General features: G+C 64.0%; 1 protein-coding gene across 1 annotated transcript; it reads right to left on the minus strand.

Moving 5' to 3' along the window:
* Positions 1 to 1,515: 1,515 nt before the first annotated feature.
* LOC148591404 (intercellular adhesion molecule 1-like) lies at positions 1,516 to 14,247 on the minus strand. The gene is made up of 7 exons (XM_088537640.1): positions 14,193 to 14,247; positions 12,813 to 13,064; positions 12,245 to 12,481; positions 10,935 to 11,201; positions 10,503 to 10,850; positions 4,222 to 4,464; positions 1,516 to 1,799 (listed from the first exon to the last, which is right to left on the minus strand). The coding sequence occupies exons 1-7, from the start codon at positions 14,245 to 14,247 to the stop codon at positions 1,516 to 1,518; spliced, it is 1,686 nt and encodes a 561-aa protein (XP_088393766.1).
* Between the last annotated feature and the right edge of the window lie 5,489 nt (positions 14,248 to 19,736).

Here is a 19,736-nt window from a genome sequence, read left to right on the forward strand (position 1 = left end):
GGGGATCAGGGATGGGTGCAGGATCAGGGATTGGGGATGGGAATGGGGTGGCTATGCGGATTGGGGATGGGTGCAGGATCAGGGATTGGGAATGGGAATAGGGATCGGGGATGGGGATGAGATGGGGATCAGGGATGGGTGCAGGATCAGGGATTGGGGATGGGAATGGGGTGGCTATGCGGATTGGGGATGGGTGTGGGGTCAGGGATTGGGAATGGGAATAGGGATCGGGGATGGGAATGAGATGGGGATCGGGGATGGGAATGGGGATCAGGGACTGGGGATGGGAATGGGGTGGCTATGCGGATTGGGGATGGGTGCGGGGTCAGGGATTGGGAATGGGAATAGGGATCGGGGATGGGAATGAGATGGGGATCGGGGATGGGAATGGGGATCAGATGGGAATGGGGTGGCTATGCGGATTGGGGATGGGTGCAGGATCAGGGATTGGGAATGGGAATAGGGATCGGGGATGGGAATGAGATGGGGATCGGGGATGGGAATGGGATGGGGAGCCGGGCTGGGGCCGTGCGGCTCTTCCCGCGGCTCCATGGGCTCTTCCCGCGGCTCCATGGGCTCTTCCCGCGGCTCCGCAGGCTCCGGGCGCTGCGTGTCCTGCAGGACGCGGCGGACGCCGCTGTGGCGCTGGGCGGGCGCCGGGACGCGGCTCTGCAACGCGTGCGGCATCCGGTGAGCGCCGCTTCCCAACGGGATGCGCTTCCCATTCCCGTTCCCGGTGCCATTCCCATTCCCGCTCCCATTCCCGTTCCCGTTCCCGCAGGTACAAGAAGTACCGGCTGCGGTGCCGGCGCTGCTGGAATGTTCCCCGGCGCGGCCGCCGGCCCCGTTCCCGCTGCTCCAGCTGCGGCGCCGCATTCCCGCCTCCGGAGCCGCCCGGCATTCCGTGATGCCGGAGTGATGCCGGGAAGCGGCGGCGGCACCGGGAAAAAGGGGGATCTGGGAGCAAAGCGGGAGCACGGGGAGAGGGGGAGCCCGAATGTGGGTTTCTTCATGGAATTGGGTTGGGATACACGGCACATCCCAGCGGGATGCTTGGATCCATCCCTACGGAGCTGCCGGGGCACATGGCCGGTCTCCAGGGTGTCCTGGCCCCGATCCCGGGCTGCAATCCCACAGGATCCTCATCCTGGAAAACTCTGGGGCTGGAAGTTTCCACAAGGATGTTTAATGGGCAATGGGAGCTGCTCCAGCCCCTGCAGGGATATAGGGAATCCCGGGAAGCACAGAGAGCCCCGACAGGGAAGAAAGTCCAATCCCGGCTCCCAGAAGTGCCGAATCCAGGTGTGGGAAGGCCAGAGCACTGGCACGGGAACAACGGGCACTGAGCCCCGTGTGGAGCCAATTCCCGGCCTGGGAATGCCGGATCCGCAGTGCAGGAACGCCGGGCACGGAGCCCGGTGCGAGACGACGCCGGCAGCAATTCCCAGCATGGGAATGATGGGGCTCCCGTGGGAAAGACGACGCCGGCGCTGATTCCGGGCGCTATCCCGACGCCTATTCCAAGCCTGTAGTGTTCGCTCCCGGAGCGCCGGCAGCGTCACGGCGGGGAGCGGCTCGGCATTCCCGGCGGATCCGTTGGGAGCGGCGGCGGATCCGTTGGGAGCCGGAGAGGGTCCCACCAGGGGCTGGAGCTGCCAGCCGCCGCTGCTGCTCCCGGAGCCGGTAGCGCCGGATCTTGGTTTTCCGGTAGTAGAGGCCGTAGGCGGCACCGGCCGCGGCCACCGCGGCCACCGCGGCCACCAGCAGCAGCGTCACCAGCAGCACCGGGAAGTCGGAGACTGGAGGGATGGAGCGGGATCGGGGGGCGGCCCCGAGGATCCCGTCCTGGTGCATCCCGTCCCATTGCTTCCCGTCCTGGTGCATCCCGTCCCATTGCTTCCCAGCCTGGTGCATCCATTCCCGAGCATCCTGTCCTGGTGCATCCCGCCCCATTACTTCCCAGCTTGGTGCATTCCGCCCCATTGCTTCTCATCCTGGTGCATCCATCCCCAATCATCCCAGCCTGGTGCATCCCATCCTGGTGCATCCATCCCTGAGCATCCCGTCCTGGTGCATCCTGCCCCATTGCTTCCCATCCTGGTGCATCCATCCCCAATCACCCCATCCTGGTGCATCCCATCCTGGTGCATCCATCCCTGAGCATCCCGTCCTGGTGTATCCCGCCCCATTACTTCCCATCCTGGTGCATCCATCCCCAATCATCCCATCCTGGTGCATCCCATCCTGGTGCATCCCATCCTGGTGCATCCATCCCTGAGCATCCCATCCTGGTGCATCCTGCCCCATTGCTTCCCATCCTGGTGCATCCATCCCCAATCATCTCATCCTGGTGCATCTCATCCTGGTGCATCCATCCCTGAGCATCCCATCCTGGTGTATCCTGCCCCATTGCTTCCCATCCTGGTGCATCCATCCCCAATCATCCCATCCTGGTGCATCCATCCCTGAGCATCCTGTCCTGGTGCATCCCGCCCCATTGCTTCCCATTCTGGTGCATCCATCCCCAATCACCCCATCCTGGTGCATCCCATCCTGGTGCATCCCATCCTGGTGCATCCATCCCTGAGCATCCTGTCCTGGTGCATCCTGCCCCATTGCTTCCCATCCTGGTGCATCCATCCCCAATCATCCCATCCTGGTGCATCCCATCCTGGTGCATCCCATCCTGGTGCATCCATCCCTGAGCATCCCGTCCTGGTGTATCCCGCCCCATTGCTTCCCATTCTGGTGCATCCATCCCCAAGCATCCCATCCTGGTGTATCCCATCCTGGTGCATCCATCCCTGAGCATCCCGTCCTGGTGCATCCTGCCCCACTGCTTCCCAGCTTGGTGTATCCCGCCCCATTGCTTCCCATCCTGGTGCATCCATCCCTGAGCGTCCCATCCTGGTGCATCCCGCCCCATTGCTTCCCATTCTGATGCATTCATCCTGGTGCATCCCGTCCTGTTGCTTCCCATCCTGGTGCATCCATCCCCGAGCATCCCGTCCTGGTGCATCCCGCCCCATTGCTTCCCAGTGTGGTGCATCCATCTCCAAGCATTCCATGCATCCTGCCCCAATGCTTCCCAGCCCGGTGCATCCTGCCCCGAGCATCCCATCCCAGTGCTTCCCATCCTGTTACATCCATCCCGAAGTATCCCAGCCTGGTGCATCCCATCCTGGTGCATCCCATCCTGGTGCATCCATCCCTGAGCATCCCATCCTATTGCTTCCTGTCCTGGTGCATCCCATCCCATTGCTTCCTATTCTGATGCATTCATCCTGGTGCATCCCACCCCATTGCATCTCATCCTGGTGCATCCATCCCTGAGCATCCCGTCCTGGTGCATCCCGCCCCATTGCTTCCCATCCTGGTGCATCCCACCCCATTGCTTCCCATCCTGGCACCTCCATTCCCAAGCATCCCATCCTGGTGCATCCCATCCTATTGCTTCCCATCCTGGTGCATCCCACCCCATTGCTTCCCAGCCTGGCGCATCCATCCCTGAGCATCCCACTTAATTCCTTCCCATCCTGGCGCCTCCATTCCCATGCATCCCTCCCCATTGCTTCCCACCCTGATGCATCCGTCCCCACGCATCCCATCCTGTTGCTTCCCATCCTGGTGCCTCCATTCCCAAGCATCCCATCCTGGTGCATCGCATCCTGGTGCATCCATTCCTGAGCATCCCACCCCATTGCATCTCATCCTGGTGCATCCATCCCCGAGCGTCCCGTCCTGGTGCATCCCGCCCCATTGCTTCCCATCCTGGTGCATCCCGCCCCATTGCTTCCCAGCCTGGCGCCTCCATTCCCATGCATCCCTCCCCATTGCTTCCCACCCTGATGCATCCGTCCCCACGCATCCCATCCTGGTGCATCCCATCCTGTTGCTTCCCATCCTGGTGCCTCCATTCCCAAGCACCCTGCACCCCACCCCATTGCTTCCCATCCTGGTGCATCCATTCCCAAGCATCCCATCCTGTTGCTTCCCATCCTGGTGCCTCCATTCCCAAGCATCCCATCCTGGTGCATCGCATCCTGGTGCATCCATTCCTGAGCATCCCACCCCATTGCATCTCATCCTGGTGCATCCATCCCCGAGCGTCCCGTCCTGGCGCATCCCACCCCATTGCTTCCCAGCCTGGCGCCTCCATTCCCGCGCATCCCTCCCCGCTCCCTCCCTCCAGCGCCTCCCATTCCGGCGCATCCCACTCACATTCCACGAGCACCTCCACGTCGCGCTCGGCCTCCCCCATCCCGTTGGCCGCGCGGCACCGGTAGATCCCCCGGTGTCCCCGCTCCGCCGCCCGCGGCTCATCCACAGGGAATGGGCGGCCTTCCCGGCGGCATTCCACGCTCGGCGCGGGATTCCCGCGCGCCGCGCAGCGCAGCGCCGCTTCCCGGCCCTCGATCCAGCGCTGCTCCGCGGGGCATCCGCCCTCATCCAAGCGCGGCGCGTCTGCGGGAATTCCCTCCGTGCAAGGAGCGAGCCCAGGAATCCGGGCTTCCCTTTTCCCACCCTGTGCATCCCGGGCCTCCCTTTTCCCACCCTGTGCATCCGGGCCTCCCTTTTCTCACCCTGTGCACCCCGGGCCTCCCTTTTCCCACCCTGTGCATCCGGGCCTCCCTTTTCCCACCCTGTGCATCCGGGCCTCCCTTTTCCCATCCTGTGCATCCCGGGCCTCCCTTTTCCCACCCTGTGCATCCCGGGCCTCCCTTTTCCCACCCAGTGCATCCAGGCTTCCCTTTTCCCACCCTGTGCATCCCGGGCCTCCCTTTTCCCATCCTGTGCATCCCGGGCCTCCCTTTTCCCACCCTGTGCATCCGGGCCTCCCTTTTCCCACCCTGTGCATCCCGGGCCTCCCTTTTCCCATCCTGTGCATCCCGGGCTTCCCTTTTCCCATCCTGTGCATCCCGGGCCTCCCTTTTCCCACCCTGTGCATCCGGGCCACCCTTTTCCCACCCTGTGCATCCGGGCCTCCCTTTTCTCACCCTGTGCACCCCGGGCCTCCCTTTTCCCACGCTGTGCATCCCGGGCCTCCCTTTTCTCACCCTGTGCATCCGGGCCTCCCTTTTCCCATCCTGTGCATCCGGGCCTCCCTTTTCCCACCCTGTGCATCCCGGGCCTCCCTTTTCCCATCCTGTGCATTCGGGCCTCCCTTTTCTCACCCTGTGCATCCCGGGCCTCCCTTTTACCACCCTGTGCATTCGGGCCTCCCTTTTCCCACCCTGTGCGTCCGGGCCTCCCTTTTCCCACCCTGTGCATCCGGGCCTCCCTTTTCCCACCCTGTGCGTCCGGGCCTCCCTTTTCTCACCCTGTGCATCCCAGGCCTCCCTTTTCCCATCCTGTGCATCCCGGGCCTCCCTTTTCCCACCCTGTGCACCCCGGGCCTCCCTTTTCCCACCCTGTGCATTCGAGCCTCCCTTTTCCCATCCTCTGCATCCCGGGCCTCCCTTTTCCCACCCTGTGCACCCCGGGCCTCCCTTTTCCCACCCTGTGCATTCGGGCCTCCCTTTTCCCATCCTCTGCATCCCGGGCCTCCCTTTTCCCACCCTGTGCACCCCGGGCCTCCCTTTTCCCACCCTGTGCATCCCGGGCCTCCCTTTTCCCACCCAGTGCATCCAGGCTTCCCTTTTCCCACCCTGTGCATCCCGGGCCTCCCTTTTCCCACCCTGTGCATTCGGGCCTTCCTTTTCCCACCCTGTGCATTCGGGCCTCCCTTTTCCCATCCTGTGCATCCCGGGTCTCCCTTTTCTCACCCTGTGCATCCGGGCCTCCCTTTTCCCACCCTGTGCATCCCGGGCCTCCCTTTTCCCACCCTGTGCATCCCGGGCCTCCCTTTTCCCATCCTGTGCATCCCGGGTCTCCCTTTTCTCACCCTGTGCATCCGGGCCTCCCTTTTCCCACCCTGTGCATCCCGGGCCTCCCTTTTCCCATCCTGTGCATTCGGGCCTCCCTTTTCCCACCCTGTGCATCTGGGCCTCCCTTTTCCCACCCTGTGCATTCGGGCCTCCCTTTTCCCACCCTGTGCATCCCGGGCCTCCCTTTTCTCACCCTGTGCGTCCGGGCCTCCCTTTTCCCACCCTGTGCATCCCGGGCCTCCCTTTTCTCACCCTGTGCGTCCGGGCCTCCCTTTTCTCACCCTGTGCGTCCGGGCCTCCCTTTTCCCACCCTGTGCATCCCAGGCCTCCCTTTTCCCATCCTGTGCATCCCGGCCTCCCTTTTCCCACCCTGTGCATCCGGGCCTCCCTTTTCCCACCCTGTGCATCCCGGGCCTCCCTTTTCCCACCCTGTGCATCCCGGGTCTCCCTTTTCTCACCCTGTGCATCCCGGGCCTCCCTTTTCCCATCCTGTGCATTCGGGCCTCCCTTTTCCCACCCTGTGCATCTGGGCCTCCCTTTTCCCATCCTGTGCATTCGGGCCTCCCTTTTCCCACCCTGTGCATCTGGGCCTCCCTTTTCCCACCCTGTGCATTCGGGCCTCCCTTTTCCCACCCTGTGTATTCGGGCCTCCCTTTTCCCACCCTGTGCATCCGGGCCTCCCTTTTCTCACCCTGTGCATCCGGGCCTCCCTTTTCCCATCCTGTGCATCCGGGCCTCCCTTTTCCCACCCTGTGCATCCCGGGCCTCCCTTTTCCCATCCTGTGCATTCGGGCCTCCCTTTTCTCACCCTGTGCATCCCGGGCCTCCCTTTTACCACCCTGTGCATTCGGGCCTCCCTTTTCCCACCCTGTGCGTCCGGGCCTCCCTTTTCCCACCCTGTGCGTCCGGGCCTCCCTTTTCCCACCCTGTGCGTCCGGGCCTCCCTTTTCTCACCCTGTGCATCCCAGGCCTCCCTTTTCCCATCCTGTGCATCCCGGGCCTCCCTTTTCCCACCCTGTGCACCCCGGGCCTCCCTTTTCCCACCCTGTGCATTCGAGCCTCCCTTTTCCCATCCTCTGCATCCCGGGCCTCCCTTTTCCCACCCTGTGCACCCCGGGCCTCCCTTTTCCCACCCTGTGCATTCGGGCCTCCCTTTTCCCATCCTCTGCATCCCGGGCCTCCCTTTTCCCACCCTGTGCACCCCGGGCCTCCCTTTTCCCACCCTGTGCATCCCGGGCCTCCCTTTTCCCACCCAGTGCATCCAGGCTTCCCTTTTCCCACCCTGTGCATCCCGGGCCTCCCTTTTCCCACCCTGTGCATTCGGGCCTTCCTTTTCCCACCCTGTGCATTCGGGCCTCCCTTTTCCCACCCTGTGCATCCCGGGCCTCCCTTTTCCCATCCTGTGCATCCCGGGTCTCCCTTTTCTCACCCTGTGCATCCGGGCCTCCCTTTTCCCACCCTGTGCATCCCGGGCCTCCCTTTTCCCATCCTGTGCATTCGGGCCTCCCTTTTCCCACCCTGTGCATCTGGGCCTCCCTTTTCCCACCCTGTGCATTCGGGCCTCCCTTTTCCCACCCTGTGCATCCCGGGCCTCCCTTTTCTCACCCTGTGCGTCCGGGCCTCCCTTTTCCCACCCTGTGCATCCCGGGCCTCCCTTTTCTCACCCTGTGCGTCCGGGCCTCCCTTTTCTCACCCTGTGCGTCCGGGCCTCCCTTTTCCCACCCTGTGCATCCCAGGCCTCCCTTTTCCCATCCTGTGCATCCCGGCCTCCCTTTTCCCACCCTGTGCATCCGGGCCTCCCTTTTCCCACCCTGTGCATCCCGGGCCTCCCTTTTCCCATCCTGTGCATCCCGGCCTCCCTTTTCTCACCCTGTGCATCCGGGCCTCCCTTTTCCCACCCTGTGCATCCCGGGCCTCCCTTTTCCCATCCTGTGCATTCGGGCCTCCCTTTTCCCACCCTGTGCATCTGGGCCTCCCTTTTCCCATCCTGTGCATTCGGGCCTCCCTTTTCCCACCCTGTGCATCTGGGCCTCCCTTTTCCCACCCTGTGCATTCGGGCCTCCCTTTTCCCACCCTGTGTATTCGGGCCTCCCTTTTCCCACCCTGTGCATCCGGGCCTCCCTTTTCTCACCCTGTGTATTCGGGCCTCCCTTTTCCCATCCTGTGCACCCCGGGCCTCCCTTTTCCCACCCTGTGCATTCGGGCCTCCCTTTTCCCACCCTGTGCACCCCGGGCCTCCCTTTTCCCACCCTGTGCATTCGGGCCTCCCTTTTCCCATCCTGTGCATTCGGGCCTCCCTTTTCCCACCCTGTGCATCCCGGGCCTCCCTTTTCTCACCCTGTGCGTCCGGGCCTCCCTTTTCCCACCCTGTGCACCCCGGGCCTCCCTTTTCCCACCCTGTGCATTCGGGCCTCCCTTTTCCCATCCTGTGCATCCCGGGCCTCCCTTTTGCCACCCTGTGCATCCCGGACCTCCCTTTTCCCGCCCTGTGCATTCGGGCCTCCCTTTTCCCACCCTGTGCATCCCGGGCCTCCCTTTTCCCACCCTGTGCATTCGGGCCTCCCTTTTCCCATCCTGTGCACCCCGGGCCTCCCTTTTCCCATCCTGTGCATCCCGGGCCTCCCTTTTCTCACCCTGTGCATCCCGGGCCTCCCTTTTCCCACGCTGTGCATCCCGGGCCTCCCTTTTCCCATCCTGTGCATTCGGGCCTCCCTTTTCCCATCCTGTGCACCCCGGGCCTCCCTTTTCCCGCCCTGTGCATTCGGGCCTCCCTTTTCCCATCCTGTGCATCCCGGGCCTCCCTTTTCCCACCCTGTGCATCCGGGCCTCCCTTTTCCCACCCTGTGCATCCCGGGCCTCCCTTTTCCCATCCTGTGCACCCCGGGCCTCCCTTTTCCCACCCTGTGCATCCGGGCCTCCCTTTTCCCATCCTGTGCATCCCGGGCCTCCCTTTTCTCACCCTGTGCATCCCGGGCCTCCCTTTTTCCACGCTGTGCATTCGGGCCTCCCTTTTCCCATCCTGTGCACCCCGGGCCTCCCTTTTCCCGCCCTGTGCATTCGGGCCTCCCTTTTCCCATCCTGTGCATCCCGGGCCTCCCTTTTCCCACCCTGTGCATCCCGGGCCTCCCTTTTCCCATCCTGTGCACCCCGGGCCTCCCTTTTCCCACCCTGTGCATCCGGGCCTCCCTTTTCCCATCCTGTGCATCCCGGGCCTCCCTTTTCTCACCCTGTGCATCCCGGGCCTCCCTTTTTCCACGCTGTGCATTCGGGCCTCCCTTTTCCCATCCTGTGCACCCCGGGCCTCCCTTTTCCCGCCCTGTGCATTCGGGCCTCCCTTTTCCCATCCTGTGCATCCCGGGCCTCCCTTTTCCCACCCTGTGCATCCGGGCCTCCCTTTTCCCACCCTGTGCATCCCGGGCCTCCCTTTTCCCACCCTGTGCATCCTGGGCCCCCCTTTTCCCACCCTGTGCATCCGGGCCTCCCTTTTCCCACCCTGTGCATCCCGGGCCTCCCTTTTCCCACCCTGTGCATCCGGGCCTCCCTTTTCCCATCCTGTGCATCCCGGGCCTCCCTTTTCCCACCCTTTGCATCCGGGCCTCCCTTTTCCCATCCTGTGCATCCCGGGCCTCCCTTTTCTCACCCTGTGCATCCCGGGCCTCCCTTTTCCCATCCTGTGCATTCGGGCCTCCCTTTTCCCACCCTGTGCATCCCGGGCCTCCCTTTTCCCACCCTGTGCACCCCGGGCCTCCCTTTTCCCACCCTGTGCATCCCGGGCCTCTCTTTTCCCACCCTGTGCATCCCGGGCCTCCCTTTTCCCACCCTGTGCATCCCGGGCCTCCCTTTTAACACCCTGTGCATTCGGGCCTCCCTTTTCTCACCCTGTGCATCCCGGGCCTCCCTTTTTCCACGCTGTGCATTCGGGCCTCCCTTTTCCCATCCTGTGCACCCCGGGCCTCCCTTTTCCCACCCTGTGCATTCGGGCCTCCCTTTTCCCATCCTGTGCATCCCGGGCCTCCCTTTTGCCACCCTGTGCATCCCGGACCTCCCTTTTCCCGCCCTGTGCATTCGGGCCTCCCTTTTCCCACCCTGTGCATCCAGGCCTCCCTTTTCCCACCCTGTGCACCCCGGGCCTCCCTTTTCCCATCCTGTGCACCCCGGGCCTCCCTTTTCCCATCCTGTGCATCCCGGGCCTCCCTTTTCCCATCCTGTGCATTCGGGCCTCCCTTTTCCCACCCTGTGCATCCCAGGCCCCCATTTTCCCATCCTGTGCATCCCGGGCCTCCCTTTTCTCACCCTGTGCATCCGGGCCTCCCTTTTCCCATCCTGTGCATCCCGGGCCTCCCTTTTCCCACCCTGTGCATCCTGGGCCCCCCTTTTCCCACCCTGTGCATTCAGGCCTCCCTTTTCCCACCCTGTGCATCCGGGCCTCCCTTTTCCCACCCTGTGCATCCCGGGCCTCCCTTTTCCCACCCTGTGCATCCTGGGCCCCCCTTTTCCCACCCTGTGCATTCAGGCCTCCCTTTTCCCACCCTGTGCATCCGGGCCTCCCTTTTCCCACCCTGTGCATCCCGGGCCTCCCTTTTCCCACCCTGTGCATCCGGGCCTCCCTTTTCCCATCCCGTTCTCCGCACTCACAGCGGATATCCAGCCGGATGGCGTCGGAGCTCCGGCGCAGCGTGCGGGCGCCCACGGAGATCTCAGCGTCGCACACGATGGCGGCGCCGTCGTCTTCCTCGCGGGCGGCCAGGACGAAGGGAAGTTGCAGGAGCTTCCAGGGCGTCAGCGCGAAGCCTCCGGTACCGGTTCCGTTCCCGGTACCGGTTCCGTTCCCGGTACCGGTTCCGTTGAGCATCCGCAGCCGCAGCCGCGCGGGCGGCTCCGCGGCCGCCGTGCACTGCAGCTTCACGGTGTCCCCGGCCGTCAGCTCCACGCGGTCGCCCTCCGGCATCTCCGCATCCAGCTCCATGCGCGGCTTGGAAAGGCCTGCGGGAAAGCGGGAAGCTCGGAGGTTGCTCCCGGCGCATTCCCGTCATTCCCATTCCCGTCATTCCCATTCCCGGCGCTCACTGTGGATGTGGATGGTGGCCCCGGCGCGGCGCTCGCGGGGCCCCACGCGCCCCACGCACAACAGCCTGTGGGTCCCGCGGCGCCGAGGAGGCAGCTCCGCATCCGCGCGCTGCCCATCCATGGATACGGATGCCGGGAGCGGGATGCCGGCCAGGGAGAGCTCCATGCGCGGAGCCGGGAATGCGCCCCGGATGCTGCAGGAGACGTTGGCCCGTTCCGAGGCTTCCAGGTGCAGCTCGGCATCCAGCTCCGGGTCGGACGGGAAGTCTGGAGCCGGGAATGGGAAAGGGCCGTGGTGAGAGCCGGGAGATCCCGGGAGGAGGGATGAGCTGGGGGGTGCAGGATGGCTTGGGATGCGGGATGATGCGGGATGCAGGATGCCAGGGAATGGCAAAGGATGTGGGACATTGGGGAGCATTCTGGGGGAGATGTGGGATGATGCGGGATACAGGATGATGCAGGATGATGCAGGATGATGCGGGATGCCAGCGAATGGCAAAGGGTGTGGGACATTGGGGAGCATTTCGGGGCGGAAATGCGGGATGCTGGAGGGATGCAGGATGCCGAGGGATGCAGGATGCCTTGGGATGCAGGATGATGTGGGATTCAGGATGTCAGGGAATGTAGGATGCCAGGGAATGGCAAAGGATGTGGGACACTGAGACATTGGGGAGCATTCTGGCGGGGATGCGGGATGCTGGAGGGATGTGGGATGCCTTGGGATGCAGGATGCCAGGGAATGCAGGATGATGCGGGATGCCAGGGAATGGCAAGGGATGTGGGACACTGGGACATTGGGGAGCATTCTGGGGGGGGGCACAGGATGTAGGATGCCTTGGGATGCAGGATGATGTGGGATGCAGAATGCCAGGGAATGGCAAAGGATGTGGGACATTGGGGAGCATTTTGGGGGGGATGAAAGATGCTGGAGGGATGCAGGATGCCAGGGAATGCAGGATGATGCGGGATGCAGGATGCCAGGGAATTGCAAAGGATGCGGGACCCTGGGACATTGGGGAGGATTCTGAGGGGATGCTGGAGGGATGCAGGATGCCTTGGGATACAGGATGCTACGGGAATGGAGGATGGCGCAGGATGCAGGTTATTAGGGAATTGCAAAGGATGTGGGACACTGGGACATTGGGGAGCATGATAGGGGGATGCAGGATGCTGTGGGGATGCAGAAGCCTTGGGAATGCAGGAAGCCCTGGGATCCAGGATGCCGTAGGAGCCTGGGGAAGCGGGACGGGAGCAGCTGGCCCTGGAAGCGCCTGCTCCCGCCGGGATCCATCCCGGAGCTCCGCACTCACTGTAGAGGGCCAGGACAGCATCCCGGCGCAGGGGGGGACCGCGCGGGCCCAGCCGCAGCTCCGGGACACAGGTGACATTGGAGCGGCTCCCGGCATTCCCGCAGGACGCGGGATCCGCGTCCGGGAATGTCGCGTTGCCGCAGGACAGCGACACGGAGAGGTTCCGCTCCGGAGCCAGTGGCGGGCAGCTCCCGTTGCCCTCCTGCATCCACAGCACCGGCGGCTGCTCCGGGGAATCTGCGGGAGAGGCCGGGAAGTGACCGCGGCGCTCCCGGGAATGCCGCCGGCATCCCCCGGAATGAACCTGGGGAGAACCGCTTGGAAATTTACTCGGGAATGATACCGGCCCAGCAGGAAGTGGGCTTGGCATTCCGGAGAACGTACCAAGAATGTTGCCAGCATCCCCTGGGAAGCGATGGGAATGCTGCCAGCATTGCAGGAGCATGGCCAGCATCCTTGGGAATGTGCCCAGGAACGTGGATAACACCAACCTCCCGCCCCTGGAATGTGCCCAGTATCCCGGGAAAACGTCCGGCACCCCTGGGAATGTGCCGGAATGTCGGCTTACGGTAAGCGATGAGATCGACCGAGACGTTTTCCTGGAAACCGTTGCAGTTTAGGAAGCAGAGGAGGCGGAAGCGCCACTCGGAGCCGTTTTCCGGCCCCACGGAGCTTTCCCAAGGGTCTCCGGAGGCGCCGGGCTCCGGGCAGGCGCTCCGGCACGTCAGGAGCCGGGAGCCTCCGTGCTCCACCGCCAGCACCGGAGATTCCAGGGGCATCCCGGCTCCTTCCAGGGGCATCCCGGCTCCCCACAGCCGCCCTGCAGGATACGCAGAGTGTCCGGAGGGTGGGAAAACACCCCCCTATCCACACAGAAATCCCCGCTGCTCCCGAGGGGCCGGCTGGGAAAGCGGTGGGAGTTTCCCGGTCCCGTCCCCCGCATCTTCCTCCCCCGCCGCCTGCGGAGCTGGGACCGGAGCCTGAATCATTTCCCAGAATTGGAGGGTGCAGAAAAAATTGGGATCGTGACCCGGGCGGCTGGAATTCCGCCCCTGTTTTGGGAGATGGGGCTGGATCCAGGCACTCGGCAGGGGGGGAGTGTCCAGGGGCTTGGGATGAGCGGGCACATCCCGGGATGAGCGGGCATGTCCCAGGATGGGGAGCATGTTCCGGGATAGATGGGCATGTCCTGGGATGAGTGGGAATGTCCTGGAATGAGCAGGCATGTCCCAGGATGGGGGAGCATGTTCCAGGATAGAGGGACATGTCCCGGGTTGAGCGGGAATGTCCTGGAATGAGCAGGCATGTCCCAGGATGGGGGAGCATGTTCCAGGATAGAGGGACATGTCCCGGGATGAGCGGGAATGTCCTGGAATGAGCAGGCATGTCCTGGGATGGGGAGCATGTCCTGGCATAGAGGGGCATGTCCCGGGATGAGCGGGCATGTCCTGGGATGGGGGAGCATGTCCCGGGATAGAGGGACATGTCCCGGGATGAGCGGGAATGTCCTGGGATGGGGGAGCATGTTCCGGGATAGAGGGACATGTCCCGGGATGAGCGGGAATGTCCTGGGATGGGGGAGCATGTTCCGGGATAGAGGGACATGTCCCGGGATGAGCGGGAATGTCCTGGGATGAGCGGGCATGTCCCGGGATGGGATAGGGCTGCTCCGGGCTGGCCCAGGACGGTCCGGAATGGCCCGATGGGGCCCAGTGGGTCCCATCAACCCCCCCCACACGGTGACACCCGCCGGGTGACGGTGACACCCGCCGGGTGACGGTGACAAACAGGCGCCGCGACACGACCGCATCCGCTCACGGGCCCCTTTTCCGCTTCCCCTTTGGGCCCCCCCCGAACCTTCGGGAACCCCCCCGGGTCCCCGGACCCCCCCCCCCCCGCAATGTCCCCAATGTCCCCAATGTCCCCAATGTCCCCAATGTCCCCTCACCTGCCAGGGCGCCCAGGGCACACAGGGCCGGTAGCAGCGTGGCCGGGGGGCGCATGGTCCGGTTCCACTCGGTTCCGCTCGGTTCCGCTCGGTTCCGCTGGGCTCGCCCCCCCCCCCGCCCCCGGCTCCGGTTCGGTTCCGCTCGGTTCCGCCGGGCTCGGGCCGCTCTAGCCCCGCTCGTTCAACTCCACGCGGTGCCGCCCGGTTCCGGTGGCTTCCGGGCCGCTCTGCCCGGTTCGGGGCCGCTCCGCGCGGCTCTTCCCGGTCCCGCTGGGCTCAGAACCCGCTCCCGTTGGGCTCTGAGAGGTTCTGTCGGTGCCACCGGGTCTCGGTGCGGTTCTGCCGGTGCCGCCCGGTCCCGCTGGGCTCTGCGCGGTTCTGCCGGTCCCGCTGGACTCTGCGCGGTTCTGCCGGTGCCACCCGGTCCCGCTGGGCTCTGCGCGGTTCTCGCGGTCCCGCTCGGTCCCTCGCGGTCCCTTTGGGTTCTGCCGGTGCCGCCCGGTCCCTTTGGGCTCTGCGTGGTTCCGCCGGGTCCCGGCGCGGTTCTCGCGGTGCCGCTCGGTCCCTCCCGGTCCCGTTGGGCTCTGCGCGGTCCCTCCCGGTCCCGTTGGGCTCCGCGCGGTTCTCGCGGTCTCGCTCGGTCGCTCCCGGTCCCTTTGGGCTCTGCGCGGTCCCGCTCGGTCTCGCCCGGTCCCGTTGGGCTCTGCGCGGTTCTCGCGGTCCCGCTCGGTCCCTCGCGGTCCCTTTGGGCTCTGCGCGGTTCCGCCCGGTCCCGTTGGACTCTGCGCTGTCCCTCCCGGTCCCTTTGGGCTCCGCGCGGTTCTCGCGGTCTCGCTCGGTCGCTCCCGGTCCCGTTGGGCTCTGCGCGGTCCCGCTCGGTTCCGCCCGGTCCCGTTGGGTTCTGCGCGGTTCTGCCGGTCCCTTTGGGCTCTGCGCGGTCCCTCTCGGTCCCGTTGGGCTCTGCGCGGTTCCGCCCGGTCCCTTTGGGCTCCGCGCGGTTCTCGCGGTCCCGCGCGGTCCCTCCCGGTCCCGTGTCGCGGCGCGGGGGGCGGTGGCTCTTTATGAACCCGCCGCCCCCACGGGGAATTCCGGCCGCGCGGGGACTCGGCGACACCGCCCCCCCCGGTCCGCCCCCCCCTGTCCGCCCCCCCGGTCCGCCCCCCCCGGTCCGGCCCAACCCCCGCCCCGCGAGGCTCCCTCGTGCCCCCCTGTCCCCCCCATCCCCCTTGTCCCCCCATCCCTATTGTCCCCCCCAGGCCCGTTGTCCCCCATCCCTCTTGTCCCCCCCCATCCTCCTTGTCCCCCCCCCCATCCCCATTGTCCCTTCCATCCCCCCATCCTCCTTGTCCCCCTCATTCCCCTTGTCCCCCCCATTCTCCTCATTGTCCCCCCATCCCCCTTGTCCCCCCATCCCCCTTGTCCCCCCATCCTCCCCCTTGTCCTCTACAACCCCCTTGTCCCCCATCCCCATTGTCCCCCCCCATCCCTATTGTCCCCCCATCCCCATTGTCCCCCCATGCCCCTTGTCCCCCCCATCCCCCTTGTCCCCCCATCCCCCTTGTCCCCCCATCCCTATTGTCCCCCCACCCCCCTCATTGTCCCCCCATCCCCCTTGTCCCCCATCCCTATTGTCCCCCCATTCTCATTGCCCCCCCCATTCCCCTTGTCCCCCCATCCCTATTGTCCCCCCACCCCCCCCATTGTCCCCCCATCCCCCATTGTCCCCCCATTCCTATTGTCCCCCCTATCCCCCTTGTCCCCCCATCCCCTCCATCCCCATTGTCCCCCATTCCTATTGTCCCCCCTATCCCCCTTATCCCCCCCATCCCCCTTGTCCCCTCCATCCCCATTGTCCCCCCCCATTCCCATTGTCCCCCCTGTCCCTTTGCAGGACCGGGTGGCCCCACGGGGGGGGGGTCGTTGCCCCCCCCCCCCCCCCCAAACTTTCCCGCTCTCCAGCGGGTCCCACTTCCCCTTCCCAATGCCCGGGACCCCCCCCCCAACCAGGATCCAGCTGCATCCAGCCGGGAAGCAGCTGGAGGCTCCGCAGGGGAGGCCGGATGCTCCGATGACCCCTGCCCGGGAGGCCCCTGGAGCTGCTCTGGGATCGGGATCCAGCGACTGGATCCACATCGGAGCCGGGAATGGGGGCGGGGGGGGGGGCACTCCATCCGCTCCCAGGGTTTTCCCTCTGCACCCGGGGCCATTCCGGCACCTCCGGCTCCTTCCGTCCCCGGAAAGTCCGGCCGCTCGGAGCGGTTTCACTTCTGCGTTTCCCAGGGCACTCGTGCGCTGAGCTGCCACGGCCTCAGCTCCCTTGGCCGCGTGCCGGATTCCGGAGAAACCGCTTATCCGGGAGCGCTCCAAGCCTTCCCGGGGCCTTGGCTCCGGTCCGGAGCATCCTGCTGTGTCGGCACTCGGGAACACAGGGATTAAGAGCAAAGGGGATGGGATAATGGGGCACACGGATGGATCCGTCCCCATCCCGGTCCCTTCCACTTCCCTCTTGTCCCCCCGGCGCCGCCGCGGATTTGGGAAGTGGCCCCGGAGCCGGCGCCGCCAGGGAGGTTCCGGCAGCCGGAGCTGGCGCGTGAGGGAAGCGGAATAGGGATGCGACCCGGAATGACGTGGCCGGGATAGGGGCGGCGGGATTCCCCCCGGATCGGTGCCGTGGGATCCTCCGGATCGATACTGCAGGATCCCGTGGATCAGTCCCATGGGATCCCTACAGCTTGGTCCCATAGGATCTTTGGATTGGGAGGGGGATCAGCCCTATTCCCATGGGGATCCGCAGGGAAGCAGTACCGGGATCCCCCCCTTCTCCAGGATGATCCATGGGGGATGTGGGAAAGGCCGGAGCCCTTGGATGGGCCCCATTCCCGCTCCCTGGCAGCCCCCGCTTCCCGACTCGGGCTCTGGGTGGGGAATGTCAGGAAATTCCGGGCCGTTCTCCCTCCTGGCACGGCCGGAGCTGCCGCCCTGGCACCGGGAGCCAGGGAGGATCCGGCCCCGGAGCAGGAGCTGGATGGGATCCAGGATGTGCCCCGGGGCAGGAGCCAGCCCTGAAACGGGACATATCCCAGAGCGGGATCCAGCCCCGGAGCAGGATCCAGCCCGGACCTAGGATGTATCCGTGTCCCAGGACACATTCTGGAGCAGGAGCCGGTCCTGGAGCAGGATATATCCTTACCCCAGGATATATCCCTGATCCAGGACATGTTCCAGAACGGGATCTGACCCTGGAGCAGGATATATCCCTACCCCAGGATTTATCCCTGATCCAGGACATGTTCCGGAACAGGATCTGGCCCTGCAGCAGGATATATCCCTGCCCCAGGATATATCCCTGATCCGGGACATGTTTTGGAGCAGAAGCCAGGCCTGGAGCAGGCCATATCCCTGCTCCAGGATCTATCCCTGCTCCAGGATCTATCCCTGTCCCAGGATCTGCCCCTGTCCCAGGATCTATCCCTGTCCCAGGATCTGTCCCTGATCCACACATGTTCTGGAGCAGGAGCCGGGCCCTGGAGCAGGATATATCCCTGCTCCAGGATATATCCCTGATCCAGGACATGTTCCAGAACGAAATCTGATCCTGGAGCAGGACATATCCCTGCCCCAGGATATATCCTGGATCCAGGACATGTTCCAGAACGGGATCTGGCCCTGGAGCAGGATATGTCCTTGTCCCAGGATCTGTCCCTGTCCCAGGACATGTTCTGGAGCAGGAGCCAGCCCTAGAGCAGGACATATCCCTGTCCCAGGATCTATCCCTGTCCCAGGATCTATCCCTGTTCCAGGATCTGTCCCTGCCCCATGATCTGTCCCCGTCCCAGGATCTATCCCTCTTCCAAGATCTATCCTTGTCCCAGGATCTATCCCTGTCCTAGGATTGGTCTCTGTCCCAAGATCTATCCCTGCCCCAGGATCTGTCCCTGGATCTTTCCCTGTTCCAGGATCTATCCCTGTCCCAGGATCTGTCCCTGTCCCATGACATGTTCTGGAGCAGGAGCCGGCCCTGGAGCAGGATATATCCTTACCCCAGGATATATCCCTGATCCAGGGCATGTTCCAGAACGGGATCTGGCCCTGGAGCAGGATATATCCCTACCCCAGGATGTATCCCTGCCCCAGGATCTGTCCCTGTCCCATGACATGTGCTGGAGCAGGAGCCGGTCCTGGAGGAGGATCTATCCCTACCCCAGGATATATCCCTGATCCAGGGCATGTTCCAGAACGGGATCTGGCCCTGGAGCAGGATCCAGCCCGGACCTAGGATGTATCCGTGTCCCAGGACACATTCTGGAGCAGGAGCCGGTCCTGGAGCAGGATATATCCCTACCCCAGGATGTATCCCTGATCCAGGACATGTTCCAGAACAGGATCTGACCCTGGAGCAGGATATATCCCTACCCCAGGATTTATCCCTGATCCAGGACATGTTCCGGAACAGGATCTGGCCCTGCAGCAGGATATATCCCTGCCCCAGGATATATCCCTGATCCGGGACATGTTTTGGAGCAGAAGCCAGGCCTGGAGCAGGCCATATCCCTGCTCCAGGATCTATCCCTGCCCCAGGATCTATCCCTGTCCCAGGATCTATCCCTGTCCCAGGATCTATCGTTGTCCCAGGATCTATCATTGTCCCAGGATCTATCCCTGTCCCAGGATCTGTCCCTGCCGCAGGATCTATCCCTGTCCCAGGATCTGTCCCTGATCCACACATGTTCTGGAGCAGGAGCCGGGCCCTGGAGCAGGATATATCCCTGCTCCAGGATATATCCCTGATCCAGGACATGTTCCAGAACGAAATCTGATCCTGGAGCAGGACATATCCCTGCCCCAGGATATATCCTGGATCCAGGACATGTTCCAGAACGGGATCTGGCCCTGGAGCAGGATATGTCCTTGTCCCAGGATCTGTCCCTGTCCCAGGACATGTTCTGGAGCAGGAGCCAGCCCTAGAGCAGGACATATCCCTGTCCCAGGATCTATCCCTGTCCCAGGATCTATCCCTGTCCCAGGATCTACCCCTGTTCCAGGATCTGTCCCTGCCCCATGATCTGTCCCCGTCCCAGGATCTATCCCTCTTCCAAGATCTATCCTTGTCCCAGGATCTATCCCTGTCCTAGGATTGGTCTCTGTCCCAAGATCTATCCCTGCCCCAGGATCTGTCCCAGGATCTTTCCCTGTTCCAGGATCTATCCCTGTCCCAGGATCTGTCCCTGTCCCAGGGCATGTTCTGGAGCAGGAGCTGGGCCCTGGAGCAGGATATATCCCTGCTCCAGGATATATCCCGGATCCAGGACATGTTCTGGAACAGGATCTGGCCCTGGAGCAGGATATATCCCTGCCCCAGGATATATCCCTGTCCCAGGATCTGTCCCTGTCCCAGGATCTATCCCTGTCCTAGGATTGGTCCCTGTCCGAAGATCTATCCCTGCCCCAGGATCTGTCCCTGTCCCAGGATCTTTCCCTGTTCCAGGATCTATCGTTGTCCCAGGATCTATCCCTGTCACAGGATCTGTCCTTGTCCCAGGATCT

Source organism: Tinamus guttatus, unplaced genomic scaffold (genome assembly GCF_059628265.1).
Source record: "Tinamus guttatus ecotype Peru unplaced genomic scaffold, ASM5962826v1 Tinamus_guttatus_pri_ptg000830l, whole genome shotgun sequence".
NCBI lineage: Eukaryota > Metazoa > Chordata > Aves > Tinamiformes > Tinamidae > Tinamus > Tinamus guttatus.